The sequence below is a fragment of the Capra hircus genome, chromosome 11, assembly GCF_001704415.2.
Source record: "Capra hircus breed San Clemente chromosome 11, ASM170441v1, whole genome shotgun sequence".
Lineage (NCBI taxonomy): Eukaryota > Metazoa > Chordata > Mammalia > Artiodactyla > Bovidae > Capra > Capra hircus.
In genome coordinates this window covers 49,126,636-49,140,882 of record NC_030818.1, presented here as the reverse complement: position 1 = coordinate 49,140,882, position 14,247 = coordinate 49,126,636, and the positions used below count along the sequence as shown (strand labels likewise).

The window sequence follows — 14,247 nt, the reverse complement described above, 5'->3', positions numbered from 1 at the left end:
GCGGCACTGGGGTAGCAGGGACCAGATGGTGTCGGAACTGATGAGGACATTGGCTTTTACTCTGAGTCAAATGAGGGTTTTGAGCAGCCTGGAGTGACAGGGTCCAACTTACGTTCTTGAATGCATCCTACCAGCCAGTGGGTTGAGAGTGGTCTCCCGTGAGGATTTTCACAATCAAGCTGATGGTTTGGTCCAGAGTATTTTTCAGAGGAGGTAGGAAGTAATCAGATCCTGGGTATAGAATCTTGAGTGTATAGGGTGTAGAAAATACAGCCAGCATATTTTTGAATGGGTTGGATGCAGGTGTAAGAAAAAGAGAGCGAGGAGTCAATGGTGCTTTTTAGCTTGAGCAGCTGCAAAACCAGAGTGGCAACCAACTGAAATGGAAAAGAGCAAGTGTGGGACGGGGGTTCCATTTGCCATATGAATTTTAGATTGAGGTTATACATTTTGGGCAAGAACCCTAGCAAGTGACAGCCCTCACATCGGGAGTACCCGTGTCAGTGTGTCTTACTACTGGTGAGGGTAACCCAGAGCACGTGGTTAAGGTGGTAGCAGCCAGGTCTCTCCTCTGTAAAGTCATTATTTTTCCCTTTGTAAATAATCACTCGTGGGGGAATATACTTTGAACATGAACGTGTTAGTCACTCAGTTGTGTCCGACTCTTTGCAACTCCATGGACCATAGCCCACCAGGCTCCTCTGTCCATGGGATTCTCCAGGCAAGAGTACTAGGGTGGGTAGAAGATCCCTTCTCCAAGGGATCTTCCCAACCCAGGGATTGAACCTGGGTCTTCTGCATTGCAGGCAGATTCTTTACCATTTGAGCCACCATAATTAATCACTGTCTTGGAGGATGATACCTTGAAACTATATAAATATCCTCTTTTTCCTCAGACTTGGTTCAAATGGTGATTTTCTGTTTCCCTCATTCCCCTTACATTTATTAGTTGGAATTCTTCTGTAAGAAAGAGGTATCTGTGCTATTTATTTATTCAGGTACTTTTTATATCAGATATTTATTGTATCTATAGGTTATAATCCAGTACTGTCATTATGTATTATGTGTTTTGTTGCTCAAATTGCTCCAGCCATGCCCACTTTAAGAGCTCTTTCAGGTTGGTACCTGTGCCCTTTGCACATGCCCTGTCCTTTTTTGAGCACTTTTCTACTTTCTAGATCCGAGAAGACACCCTCAGCTCACGTATTATTATTTTCTCTGTGTGATTCCCAGCCCTGAAACCAAACACTTCTTCACGGAGCTTTTGTTCTTTAGCTGGAGAATGGGATCTGAAAACCAAGATCTGAATGCTGGTGTTCAGACTGCCATTACAATCTCCCTGCTTCTAGGCCCTCTCAGCGGCCAGAGCTTAGGAGACATGTATATGTCACTGATTCCCTCGACTCTGTTAGGAATGGTCGCCAGGGGTAAGTGGACCCGCCCAGCCGCCAGTGCACTTCACAGAGAACAGGAAGTGGGGTGTAATGCCACTTGAGAGAGAGGAGCTGAGAATGAGTAACTAAAGCTGAGACTCGCAGCATTTTCATCAGATCGCTGTGTCTTAGAGCCTGGGCAGGTCGGCCTGTGCTGCAGACTGCCCCAGTAACCATGTTGTTGGTCATTATTACTTAATTCTCAGAACCTCAGCTTCTTCCTTTGCAACATGAGAAAATAATCCCAACCCTGTATAAAATAATTCCAACCCTGTATAAAGTGCTAAGCACATTAGTCACTCAAGGAGCGTTAGTTATCATAGTAACGTTTTATTTCCGTGAGTAAAAATACATTTTTATATATATCTTATGGATAATATTTACATATGTAATACATAATTATGTTTTCAAAATTGTATGTGTAACTTGCACAAGCGTGCACACACACACACACAGCGTCATACACATAGATATACAGCCATGGTGAAGTAAAGTAGATCCATTTGAATCTAAAACTTCTTGTGTGTGTTTAGTCACTCAGTCGTGTCTGACTCTTTACGGCCTCATGGACTGTAGCCTGCCAGGCTCCTCTGTCCATGGGATTCTCTAGGCAAGAATGCTAGAGTGGTTTGCCATTTCCTCCTGCGGGGGATCTTCCTGACCCAGGGATCAAACCCTTATCTCTTATGTCTCCTGCATTGGCAGGTGGGTTCTTTACCGCTAGCGCCACCTGGACCGCAAAAACAAACAATCACACATTTCCTGTCATGTGGGCAGTTTTCTCATTTCTGATGTTCACTGAATATCTCTGTTACCTTTTGAGGAAGAAACACTCATTACATCTGATGACTTCACATTCGCCTGTCTCTTCCAGGAGACACTGGAGGAGGAAGAGGGTACTTCATGAGGATCTGGTTCTGAGATAGATCAGGACCCACAAGTTGAGAATGTGGGTGTGTTCCGTGGTCTTCACGATGCAGGGAGGTAATGTCTCGGTCAAGTTTAAGAACCAGATCAGTTAGCTTATGAAACAGTGCAATCTCCTGCAGCGATGCTGCTTCATCATGAGTTCCAGAACTTCCTTGGTGGTCCAGTGGTTAAGAATCTGCCTGCCAGTGCTGGGGACATGGGTTCAATTCCTGGTCTGGGAAGATCCCTTAAGCCACGGGGCAACTAAGCAAGTGCTAAAGCCTGAGCTCTCGAGCCTGTGCTCCCCAACAAGAGAAGCCACCACAATGAGAGGCCTGTGCACCTCAACTAGAGAGTAGCCCCTGCTCTCCACATCTAGAGAAAGCTCGTGCCCAGCAACCAGTGCCGCCAAAAATAAAAATAATTAAAAAAGAAAAGGTGTCCCGAAGGTTGAGGGGCAGCTTAGCAAATATGGACTAGCCTCTGGTTGTAGAGGCAGCAGAGAGAGACCCAGAGAGGGAAAACGGCTTGCCCAAGGTCCCACCGTTCATGAGTATTTCCTAGAAATCATCTTGGAGCTCGGTGCCTCCCTTCTGGTGGGGTATTGAGGCTCTCTTGTAAGACCTTCCTGTAGAAACAGGGAAGCCAGGCTAGAGGGTTATTGCCAGTTCAGCATCCCTCGTTTGTTTTCAAGGACAGGCTTGACTAGAGGTGGGGGGGACAGATCCCTGGATATCCAAGGGAAGAACATGCCAGGCTGAGGGAAGAGCAGGACGCGAGAGGAAGCCCTGGGTACTCCATCTGGGCATGGACCAGCCTGACCACTTTGACTAACCTGTTCATCATCCCTTCGCCCACTGGCCTTTGTGCAACTTATAGTGAATTTATATTTACTCCACAATATGCATGCCAGACAATAAAAGGAACAGCAGCTTAAAATAATAAGAGGGCAAGTGTAGGTGTCAGGAACCTAGATCCTAGTTCCACCTGTGGTATGATTACTTAGCTGTGATTTGAGGCAAGTCACCTATGGGCTTCCTGAGTGGCACTAGTGGTAAAGAACCCACCTGCCAATGTAGGAGATGTAAGAGACTCAAGTTCAATTGCTTGGTCTGGAAGATCCCCTAGAGGAGGGCATGGCACCCCACTCCAGTATTCTTGCCCGGAGAATCCCATGGACAGAGGAGCCCAGCAGGCTACAGTCTATAAGGTCGCACAGAGTCAGACACGACTGAACGACTTAGCACAAATGCACTTACCCTCTCTGGGTATCAGTTTGCTCTTTTATGAAATAAGAGATTTGGCCTAAATGATCCTAAGGTCCCTTCCACCTTTATAGTTCTTTGAACTCTTAAGTCCTTCAGTGTCTTAAAACTTCACTTCAAGCCCTTATGAACCTTGAAAATAACAGTTTTCCAGGAGGCACATAGGCAGCCACAGTAACAGCTAACTTTGGACTGACTTTTGATAGACCTTTGACTGCCAAGAGTAAAAAAAACCAGAGACCTAATTCAGAGGCTGAAACTACAGCTGATAAATATCTGGGGGGAAAGAAGGTGCATTAGTTAAAGGGCTCAACATTCAGTTTTGGAAGAACTTACCCTAAAGCCAAATACAGTTAGCCACAAGGTGGCGCTAGTAGTAAAGAACCTGCCTGCCTATACAGGAGACTTTTTAAAAAAAATATTTATGTATTCTTTAATTGGCTGCATGGGGTCTTAGTTGTGGCATGCAAATTCTTAGTTGAGGTATGTGGGATCTAGTTCCCTGACCAAGAATCAAACTTGGGTCCCCTGCATTGGGAGTGCAGAGTCTTAACCACTGGGCCACCAGGGAAATCCCAATACAGGAGACTTAAAGAGACATGGGTTCGATCCCTAGGTCAGAAGATTCCCCTGGAGGGGGAAATGGCAACCCACTCCAGTATTCTTGCCTGGAGAATCCGATGGACAGAGGAGCCTGGCAGGCTACAGTCCATAGAGTCACCAAGAGTTGGACATGACTGAAGCAACTGAGCACAGCATAGTTCCCTAAGGAGAGAGCTGAGGCTTCAGGTTCCTGTGATACATCTTGCTAAAGAGGAATTGGCCAGACACTACAAATGCTGGGGGACCCTGGGACTCCATGGAAGCATGTGATCCATGCTGTCCTGAGGAGAGGAGTACTACAGTTCAGATGGCGAGATTCAGGGTACATCGGGCTGATGGCTGGCAGGCAGAGAAGCAGCTCACCATAATACTTACTCACAGTCAACAACTGGTATCATCTTCCATGCCATTTCCATCTGTTATTTTATTCCATCAACATGATGAGCCTGCCAAGAGGTTGGGCAGAGATGATCCTTGGAAATCTTCATTTCTCAGTGAAGGAACGTGAGAATCAGAGAGGTGAAATGTGTCTACACAAAGTGGGACAATTAGGAAGTGGTGAAACTGGCGTGAGGACCCCTGTCTCCTGACAGCTCGCCCAGCAGTGTGCTCCTTACAGTGGGGATCTCAGCAGCCCACCTCACAGTCAGCTGAGGGAATGCAGGTGCCCAGGCCCCTCCCTCCACGGAACTACTGAACTGGAATCTCCAGGGGGTGGCGCTGTGTTGGCAGCAGCTGCCAACAAAAAAAAACCAACCGATCTGGATTTGGTCTTCCTGCTTCAGGGTTCAGAGGTGAGGCATGAAGAGAAATGAAATTTCAAATGAAGACTCAGAAGTGTCCAGGTCTGATTCCCTCTGCTGTTCTTTTAGTCAGTTCGCAAAACACCGCCTCAGTGTAATATTTTAGCTTAAAGCCACACTTTTCAGGTCCAAGGGAACTGCTGAAGGAAAGGAGATATTTTGCTCTGAATTCCAGTTTTTCATGGCTTTTTAGTAAATTTTTAAAAGAATGTTCCCGATGGAACTCCCTGGTGGTCCAGTGGTTAGGACTAGTGCTTTCACTGTGGGGGTGGGGGCTGTGTTCAAACCCTAGTTGGGGAACTAAGGTCCCACAAGCCACACAGCCAGGAAAAAAAAAAAAAAAGATACTGTATAAAATAAAGCACTTTGGAAAAAAAAAAGAATGTTCCCAAGAGTGAATGAATGCTAAGTTCAGATCCTGTGTTAATTATGTTGCTACCTGTTCTCATTCCCATATTTATTTTTAGACTGAAAGAAATCAAGGGGAGGCATGATATTACACAAGTATTGTGATAATTAAGTAGTCAGTACCTGAATGTACAGATGCACCGCTGCTGACCTCAGCTATGGGTAATTATGAACATTTGTTAGCACCTCCTCAGGCCAGCGCTGCCCTTAGCATTTTGCTTGTGTGATCTAAATGACTGCTCAGAGCAGCTCTGCGAGGCAGGTTGTGGGCTAGTAGAAAATGTAGCCTGTGGATCATAAAAGCTGTCTCAGAGAGTTTGTGTAATGGCTAACAAATTGACTCCACCCAGCATGGCCCTCGTGTCGGGGTCCCCAGGTTCATTGGTTCACTGAGCAGACTCCCAGGATTTGGCCTATCGTCGTTCTCTCAGCTGTGATTAACTGCGGCAAAAGCAAGATCAGCAGAGGGAAGAAGTGTGTGGGCAAAATCCATCGGACACCAGACACAGGAGGAGCTTCCCCTCCCCGTGGAGGCACATAGGATGCAGGGACTGCCAGCAGCATCAAACTGGCCAACACGTGGAATGTTGCCAACTAGGGTCTGAAAGGTTGTTGCTGAGCCGTGAAAGATGCGGGGATTCTTAGCCTCCGAAGGAGAGGAATTCAATCTGCGGCTAGTGACAAGGCTTGATCGCTCAGAGCTTTTGTGTAGTAAAGTTTTATTAACGTATTAAAGAGATAGAGAAAGTTTCTGACATAGACATCAGAAGGGGGCAGAAAAAGCGCCCCTCTGCTAGCCTTTAGCAGTATGTTATATACCTATCAGCAAGCTGCTAATTAGAGAAAGGAAATGTCTCAAAACTTAGAGTGGCACTAGGCCCCCCACCCACAACATGCATTTTGCAATAACACTGGCACAAGGCGAGTCATCCTGGGCCATCGACATGAAGAAGACATGAAGAAATTGATCTTGATCTTGAAGATCCATTGATCTTGATCAGTCTTCAACTGATCTTGAAGAAAGGCAGGTTTCCAGGTAAATATATAGTTTCATTAACATAGATTAGGAGAACATACTGGTAAGTTGAACCCTTATGGGTTCTGAGTCATAAGTGGAACTGACCTGAAGAAAGACAGTCTAGGGTAAATACACAGTTCATTAACATAGCTTAAGAAAAACATTTCCATAAGAAAAATGCATTAGCTCAAGGTTTGAGAAAAATTCAGGTGGAACCAGCTGTCGTCATGGCAACACAGAATTTTAATAGAAACCTTTTAATTTGGGGGAAAATTAAAGGGAAGGGAAAAAAATCTGACACTTATAGTTTGTTTCCTCCTGCCGCTTAAGAGAGAGAGAAAAAAATGTCTGATACTTGAAGCCTATTTCCTCCATTTGGAGACCTGTGGCCTTCCTGCCTGTTACCCTCTCAGATCCTCACTAGTGATTCAGTATCTGAGGTTTCTACTGGGGGCTGGTCATGCAGGCACCATCTGTGTGTGTGTGTGGGGGGGGGGGCTGGTCGTGCAGGCACCATCTGTGTGTGTGTGTGTGTGTGTGTGGTGTGGTCGGTGTGTGTGTGTGTGTGTGTGTGGCTGGTCGTGCAGGCACCATCTGTGTGTGTGTGTGTGTGTGTGTGTGTGTGAAGTTGCTTCAGTCATGTCCGACTGTTTGTGACCCCACGAACAATAGCCCACCAGGCTCCTCTGTCCACGGAATTCTCTAGGCAAGAATACTGGAGTGGGTAGCCATTTCCTGCTCCAGGGGATCTTTCCAAGCCAGGGATCAAACCTGCATCTTTTATGTCTCCTGTACTGGCAGGTGGGTTCTTTACCACTAGCACCACCTGGGAAGCCCACCATCTGTGTAGCATGTACCAGAATTCCAGAATCAGATGGAAAGCAGGTGTTCAGCATAAACCATATGGTTTGCACAAACAGCTTAGGTACCGTGAGTCAGCCTGGGGGAGTGGTGGGAAGCTTCTCAAAATCCAGGTTCCCAGATGCCAGCCTTCGAAGCATGCTTTTCTAAGGAGGGCAGCCACAGGTCTGCTTTGCTCACTATTTTCTGCACAGCACTCGGTGTATTTTTTTTTTAATTTATTTGTTTATTTTTGGCTGTGCTGGGTCTTCATAGCCACGAGCGCTTTTCTGTAGTTGCCGCAAGTAGGGCTCCTCTCTAGTGGTGTGCAGGCTTCTTGCTGTGGGGCTTCCCTGGTGGCTCAGATGATGAAGAATCCGCCTGCAATGTAGGAGACCCAGGTTCGATCCCTGGGTCAGGAAGATCCTTGGAGAAGGAAATGGTAGTCCACTCCAGTATTGTTACGTGGAGAATCCATGGACAGAAGAGCCTGGTGGGCTGCAGTGCATAGAGTCGCAGAGCAGGACACCGCTGGGTGGCTAAGTGCACACGCCTGTGGAACGCGGGCTCTAGGCACAGGCTTCAGTAGTGTGGCTCCCAGGCTCTAGAGTGCAGGCTCAGTATTTGTGGTGCTCAGGCTTGGTTGCTGCATAGCATGTGGGATCTTCCCAGATCAGGGATGGAACCCATGTCCCCTGCATCGACTGGCAGATTCTTTACCACTAAGCCTTCGGGGAAGCCCCAGCACTCAATGTTTATTTCCTTGTTGGGTTTGAGAGGAGAGCCGAGTCTCATGGAGTTTCGGTGGCCTTCCTGAGGACACACAGCTCACAGATGGCCAGGCCAAGGTCTGGAATCCAGGTGTCATGGAAGACCCTGAGAAAAATCCTTGTGGAGCCTGATGACCCTCTACAGTTCAGTGTGTCCACCAGAACTTCCTGAAGTGAAGGAAATATTCTGTCTGCACTGTCCAGTGTAGCAGCTCCTAAACACGTGTAGCTGTTGAGCACTTGAAATATGGCTACTTTGACTAAAGAGTTGAATTTTTAATTTTACTTAATTTTCAACTAATTAACATTTCAGTAGCTTCATGTGGCTATTTGCTGTTGTACTGGACAGCATGGTTCTACTTCATAATGTAACAGATTTTCTTTTGGGGGGAAGCAGATGGAATATGTAGATTTTGGTTCTCATTCTAAACTAAGAGACACACTGGTCTACATGTTGCTCTCGGCCAACGTCCTTGTGTGGGTACTACAGTGGAAACTAACATGTAATATTTGCAAATCCTCTGGGAAAAGCCCCTTTTCATTTGGTTGGGTTTTTGTTAAAGAATAGGAAAGGGGCATCCCTGGTGGCTCAGTGGTAAAGAATCCACCGGCCAATGAAAGAGATGCAGGTTCGATCCCTGGTCCAGGAAGATCCCGTATGCTGTGCACCAGCTAAGCCTGTGCAGCACAGCTATAAGCCTGTGCTCTAGAGCCCAGGAGCTGCAACAGTTGAGCGCATGTGCTGCAGCTGCTGAAGCCTGCATGCCTAGAGCACCATGCTCGTCAGTAAGAGAAGCCACTGCAATGAGGAGCCCATGCACTGCAACCAGAGCGTGGCCCCCACATGTTCACTAGAGAAAAGCCCACACAGCAGTGAAGACCTGGCAGAGCCAAAAATAGAATAAATAAATACAATTAGTTGTTTAATCCTTTATAAAAGAATAGCAAGTGGCCACTCTGAAAATACAGCATTCATGTGGACTCCACGGAGGATTCTGAGGCCCTTTTTGGTGAAGCACTCTGGTGGGCCCCGGATGCCCCTCTCAGGAGTGTGACCTGCACAGCCCATTCTCAGGCCTCTGTGTTACCAAGAGTTGGGGTGCACCCCAAGTCAAGGCTCACTCTCTGCCTACTTGTACTTTGTCAGCTTTTGGGTGAAGAGCTTATGAGCAGTCAAATAACCGGAAGCGTACAGAAGGGAGAAATGATTTTAAGAACCTACAGAATTGGTTAGATAACTGCACCTCACCCCTCCTGTGTCCGTCCAGCCCCAGGGGGTGATGTGGTCCACAGGCAGCACACAGGACGGGTCTGATGAAGGCCAAGGAGAGCTGGTGGGGTGGGATGTTGAAGAGGCTGAGAACTAGCACAGAGGTTTGTGCACCAGCTTTGGAGTGCATTGACCTCAGTAGGAATCCTGGTTCAGTGCCTTAGGAAAGTTACTTAAGGTCATTAGCCCTCAGTTTCCTCATCTGTAAAATGGGAATATTATAGTGAAGATTAAGTGTAAGCATCAGTGATGCCAGCTGTTTGCCTCTGGCTGTGATTGTTGTCATCTCCCAAGGGCCAGACTAGATTATGGGCAACAGGAAGCACAGAAGGTGAGAGTCTGGAATGCCACTGACCTGGTACCCCGTCCATTCCAGCAATTCCCCTTCTGTTTGATGTCTGTGAATATCACGCGTATCGCCATCCAGGCCTTAAGAGAAGAGTGTCTTTCCAGGTGAGTCCTCACGCTGCTCACTGCCCTGGCTGTCAGAGCCTGGTTCCCTCACCCCACCACCTCATCCCCCCACCATCTTATCCCCCCAGTTCTCTTCCAAACTTTCTGGCTCTGGGGAACCTGGAGAGACTACCCCTGCACCAGCCTCCCAACCCATCCCTCCTCCTAAACCCTGACCTCAGATGTGAAGTCTGCCCCGGGAAGGGCTTGCCCTCAGGTGTCTGTCCACTGCTGAGCAGGTGCCCATCCTTGTCCTGCAGGGAGTGTAACCGGCAGCAGAAAGTGATCCCTGTGGTGAACAGCTTCTATGCCGCCACCTTCCTCCGCCTGGCGCACGTCTGGAGGACACAGCACAAGACCATCTCAGACTCAGGCTTTGTCCTCAAGGGTGTGTGTGCTCTTCTCGGGGTGCCTAGCTCCTGCACTCCTAGTGTCCCTGGGTTCAGGGACCCCAGGGTGGTTGCTCGACTGGTTTTGGCCAGCTTCCCTTCCCCCCAACCCCCATTCATACCTTCTCAAGTTTCAGCTTCCCCAAGTCTCCATCATCCCAAGTCTCCATCACCCCACCCTTGGGAGCCTGCCGCTCTCCTCCCATTCTGGCCAAACACCTCTGGTGACCGTATTTTCTGAATCAAAAGATGGGCCCAACTTTGGCTCAGTTAGACTGACTATTCAAAATTGAGATTGTCCCGGACAGGGTAGAGTGTGTGGCCCCTGTACCCGAGTCTGGTGTCTTGGTTCCCCTCTGTGATGAGCTCTCCGTCTTAGAAAACTTCTTCCCCCTTCTCTCCAGAACCTCTGGGTTGTGCATCCCAGAGCCCCCTCCCCCAGCCTTCTGTTCCCCAATCCTCTCTGTTCCAGATTTGGAGATGTCGGCCAAGAAGAGCCCTAGACGGCTGCTCAAAACCCTGGAGATCTACTTGGCTGGAGTGTCAAAGGGACAGGCCTCCCTGTTGGGGACACAGAAGTGCTCTGGGCCACAAGCCCCTCACTCCAAGGATCTCACTTTCATAGGCGTGTGTGACCTGCCATCACACTCGTCCGAAGGCACATGGCTGATCTGACCAACCCCGGTGGCCACCGGCCAGGAAGCCTTGGCGGGGCTTTCAGAGGGCGGACCCTGGCTGGGCCTCGCCCCTTCCGGTCCTAGTGGAAGGGATGTAGGAAGCCCCTGGGCCTTGTGGGTGGAGCCAAGGGCCCTCACCTGCTTGAGACATCAAGCTATCAGATTAGACTCCCTCTCTGGAGCCCTGCTTTCAGGGCGAGGAGAGCTTTGCTGTATTACTAGTTGGGCGACAGCTTCCATAGTCGGATTCCAGGTAATATCAGTGACAGCGAATGGGTCATCAGGTGGGAGAACCAATATGCATGTTCCACACAGTCCCCTATCAAAGATGCTCCCAAGTAGAAGCGCCAGAACCTGGCAGTGGGTCTTTCAGGTCCTGGGGTCCACAGGACAAGGACCAGACCGGGGCTGAGAATTTAGAATGTGAAGGGAGAGGGTAGTTGCGACAGCAGCCGACAGGGGGCGGTGTGAGTCAGTGCATGCCTTTTCTGGTCCGGCGCCCGCCCCACCCTCATCTCTCCCCATGCCTCCTCCCACCCATAGGGAACCAGGCCCGCAGCTGGGCTCCCCCCATGGAGGCTACACAAGTCCCATCAGGGCCGGTTTTCTGGCCTGGTTGAAGGAAGGAGGAAATTCACACACCAGCAGTTTTTGAATAAAATAATTCTAGGTTTAGGATCTCAAGTGTTTTTCTTCCAGACACACTTTGCACCGTCCTGTGGCCGTTATCCCGGAGTTCCCCATTAGAGCCAGGCACTCTAGCCGGTTGTTGTCGGCACCGGTCACAGGCCCCGGGAGAGAAGGCCACTGTGCCCTGGCCACACTCCTGCCGAGTTCACAGGCCGTCCAGCCTCACCGGCTGCCCTTACAGACCCAGAGACTGCACACTGTAGCCACTGGCCGAGGTGGCCCTGGCTGTTCTTAAGGGTGGCTGTTATGAGGCATCCACACAGGGTTTTTCCCACATTTGCTATGGGGGAAGCTACTTGTCACTTTTCACTCGCAAAGGGGCCTCCAGGGCTTTGGAGATAGGGAACAGGAGCCAGGCGAGAGTTCCACCTGGCTTCTCTCCTATCCTCTGACCTCCCCCAAGTAGAGTCATGGAAGTTAGCTGTCCAGCCCCCGCGGGCATCTCCCAAGTCTGACCGGGTACAGGGGGACCCGTCACAAAGGTGAAGATGACAGACGGCCACCCAAGTATGGAAGGAACCCGTCCGTAGGATGCCTCAAGATTAGGGCTGGTAACGGATCTGCTGTTTGCTTTGTGTCGTCTTTGCCTGACCTGAACTAATCCTGTGCCCTCCTCCTTTGTCCTGACCAGCAGAGATGGCAGCAGAGAGATTACTGGGCCTGGTGGGCTTAGAATGTAAAGCTCCCCCCACCCCATCCAAACTTTGGAGTGTCAAGTTTAGTGATTCCTGCAGATTCCATTCCCTTGCTCTGAGACCTGGAGGCCAGCTCAACAGACCTGGGCCCCTAGTGCTCAGCCCATGGCACGGCAGGGACCGGCCCAAGACAGCCTCTGGCTGGAGGGGAGCCCAGTAGCCCCTGCAGAAGCCTATTCTGTGTTACTGCCAGTGGATGCTCTCCATACAGCTTAGGACCTGGAGACATTAGCAGTAACTGTCCAGGGATTAAGCTGCAATTCTGTGGAAGGACAGAATTCTGTGGTTGTGGAGGGATGCCTAAACCCTCTGAAAATAGATAACAAAAATCTTAAATCTGTGCATTTTTCTTGGGAAAAACCTTCCAAGGCTTTTCATGAGAGACCCAAAATGCTTTACAATGCTAAAAATGTCAGTTTCTAGGGGAAACATCCCCCTTTCTCCTTTGAAAATTCACCCCTGGCTCGTGCTGTCTGCATAGGCTGTCCAGTGATCGCCGAGATGTCTCTGTGTGGAAAGTTGGAGAACAAGGGAGACATGCAAAAGCTGACTTTTCTATGCTTCTCAGCACAAAACCACTAAGATGAAATTGATCAGAATTTCTGTTTCGGATAGGCTTCCCTGGTGGCTCAGATGGTGAAGAATCTGCCTGCAATACAGGAGCCCTGGGTTCAATCCCTGGGTCAAGAAGATTCCCTGGAGAAGGAAATGGCAACCCACTCCAGTATTCTAGCTTGGAGAATTCTATGGGCAGAGGAACCTGGTGGACTGCAGTCCACAGGGTCCCAAAGAGTTGGGCACGACTGAGCGACTAACACTACTGCTACTACCACTCTGTTTCAGATGGAAGATCCAGTGTGTCAGGGCTTTAAAGCCATACAGCTCTGAGGGCCTGGAGTGACCCTGGGTCAGGACGGCTGCAGCCCTGCCAAGCCTCTAGGACTCTGGTTTGTCCAGTCCGGGCTTACCCAGCTCCCACCTTGCTCTTGCCCCCAGGTCACACCCCAGGGTGGGACTGTTTTGGGGTTATTCCCTTCTCCCTCTATTTAGCCCCCTAGTTTCTCTGCTATTCTAGTCGCCACCCCAGTACACAAGAGAATGAATTAGGGAAACTTCCCTGGTAGTCCAGTGGTTAAGACTGCAGACTTCCATTGCCAGGGGTGGGTGTGGGTTCGATTCCTGGTCAGAGAACTAAGATCCCACATGCTGTGCAGTATGCCACCCACCCCCCGCAAAAAAAAAAAAAAAAAAAGCCCTAGGACCTGGATGAGGAAAAGCAACTTGCCCAGGCTCAAAGAGAGGCAGGTGAGAACCTGAACCCACAACCCTCCTCGACATGAGTCTGGTGCTTTTCCTATGACCCCACGTGGCCCTGAGCCATGCAGTGTACTTAGGACGTGACAAGCTGACCTCCTGCATGGATGTGAAGAGCTATGCTCTTGCTTGGTGAACATACATACATCATTTGGAAGCTGCCTGGCAACAGTTCACTGGAGCACCTGAGGAAATTCCAGCTTGGATGGAGACGCACGCCTGCTGCCACAACCTGCCCCCACTCGGGAATGTGAAACTGAACTGAACCTCGGGCTGAAAATGATCCCAGCCCTGGCCCCATGCTACCTCCCTATTGGGTTTGCAGTAGTGCCAACCAGGCCCACTGGGAGCGCCTGGCCCCTTCAGGAGCTGGCCCCTCTGCAAAGCCATCTCTGGCCTCTCACAGGCTGTGGAATTGTCACCAGGTGGTGCTAGTGGTAAAGAACCTGCTTGCCAATGCAGGAGACTACAGGAGGGGCAGGTTCAATTCCTAGGGTGGGAAGATCTGGAGGAGGAAGTGGCAACCCACTTCAGTGTTCTTGCCTGGAGAATCCCATGGACAGAGAAGCCTCATCGGCTACAGTCCATAGGGGTCACAGAGTCATACACTACTGAAGTGGCTTAGCACACATAGAACACATCTACTCCACCCAGCATGGGGCAGAGCTGGGTGACTAGTGGGGCAAGGAGTATTAGCCCAGGGCAGGCAA

The 14,247-nt window shown here is 49.5% G+C and overlaps 1 protein-coding gene and 1 non-coding gene across 2 annotated transcripts in view; one reads left to right on the top strand and one right to left on the bottom strand.

Moving 5' to 3' along the window:
- Nucleotides 1-11,516, top strand: part of ELMOD3 (ELMO domain containing 3) — a 33,508-nt gene extending 21,992 nt beyond the window's left edge. The window contains exons 11-13 of the mRNA XM_005686725.3: nt 9,696-9,772; nt 10,033-10,160; nt 10,634-11,516. Of these exons, the coding sequence (XP_005686782.2) occupies nt 9,696-9,772; nt 10,033-10,160; nt 10,634-10,836 (408 nt within the window). The 3' untranslated portion in view covers nt 10,837-11,516. The remainder of the gene's footprint in view (nt 1-9,695; nt 9,773-10,032; nt 10,161-10,633) is intronic.
- Nucleotides 4,106-4,178, bottom strand: TRNAG-CCC. The gene has a single exon. It is a non-coding gene; the product is annotated as a tRNA-Gly (tRNA).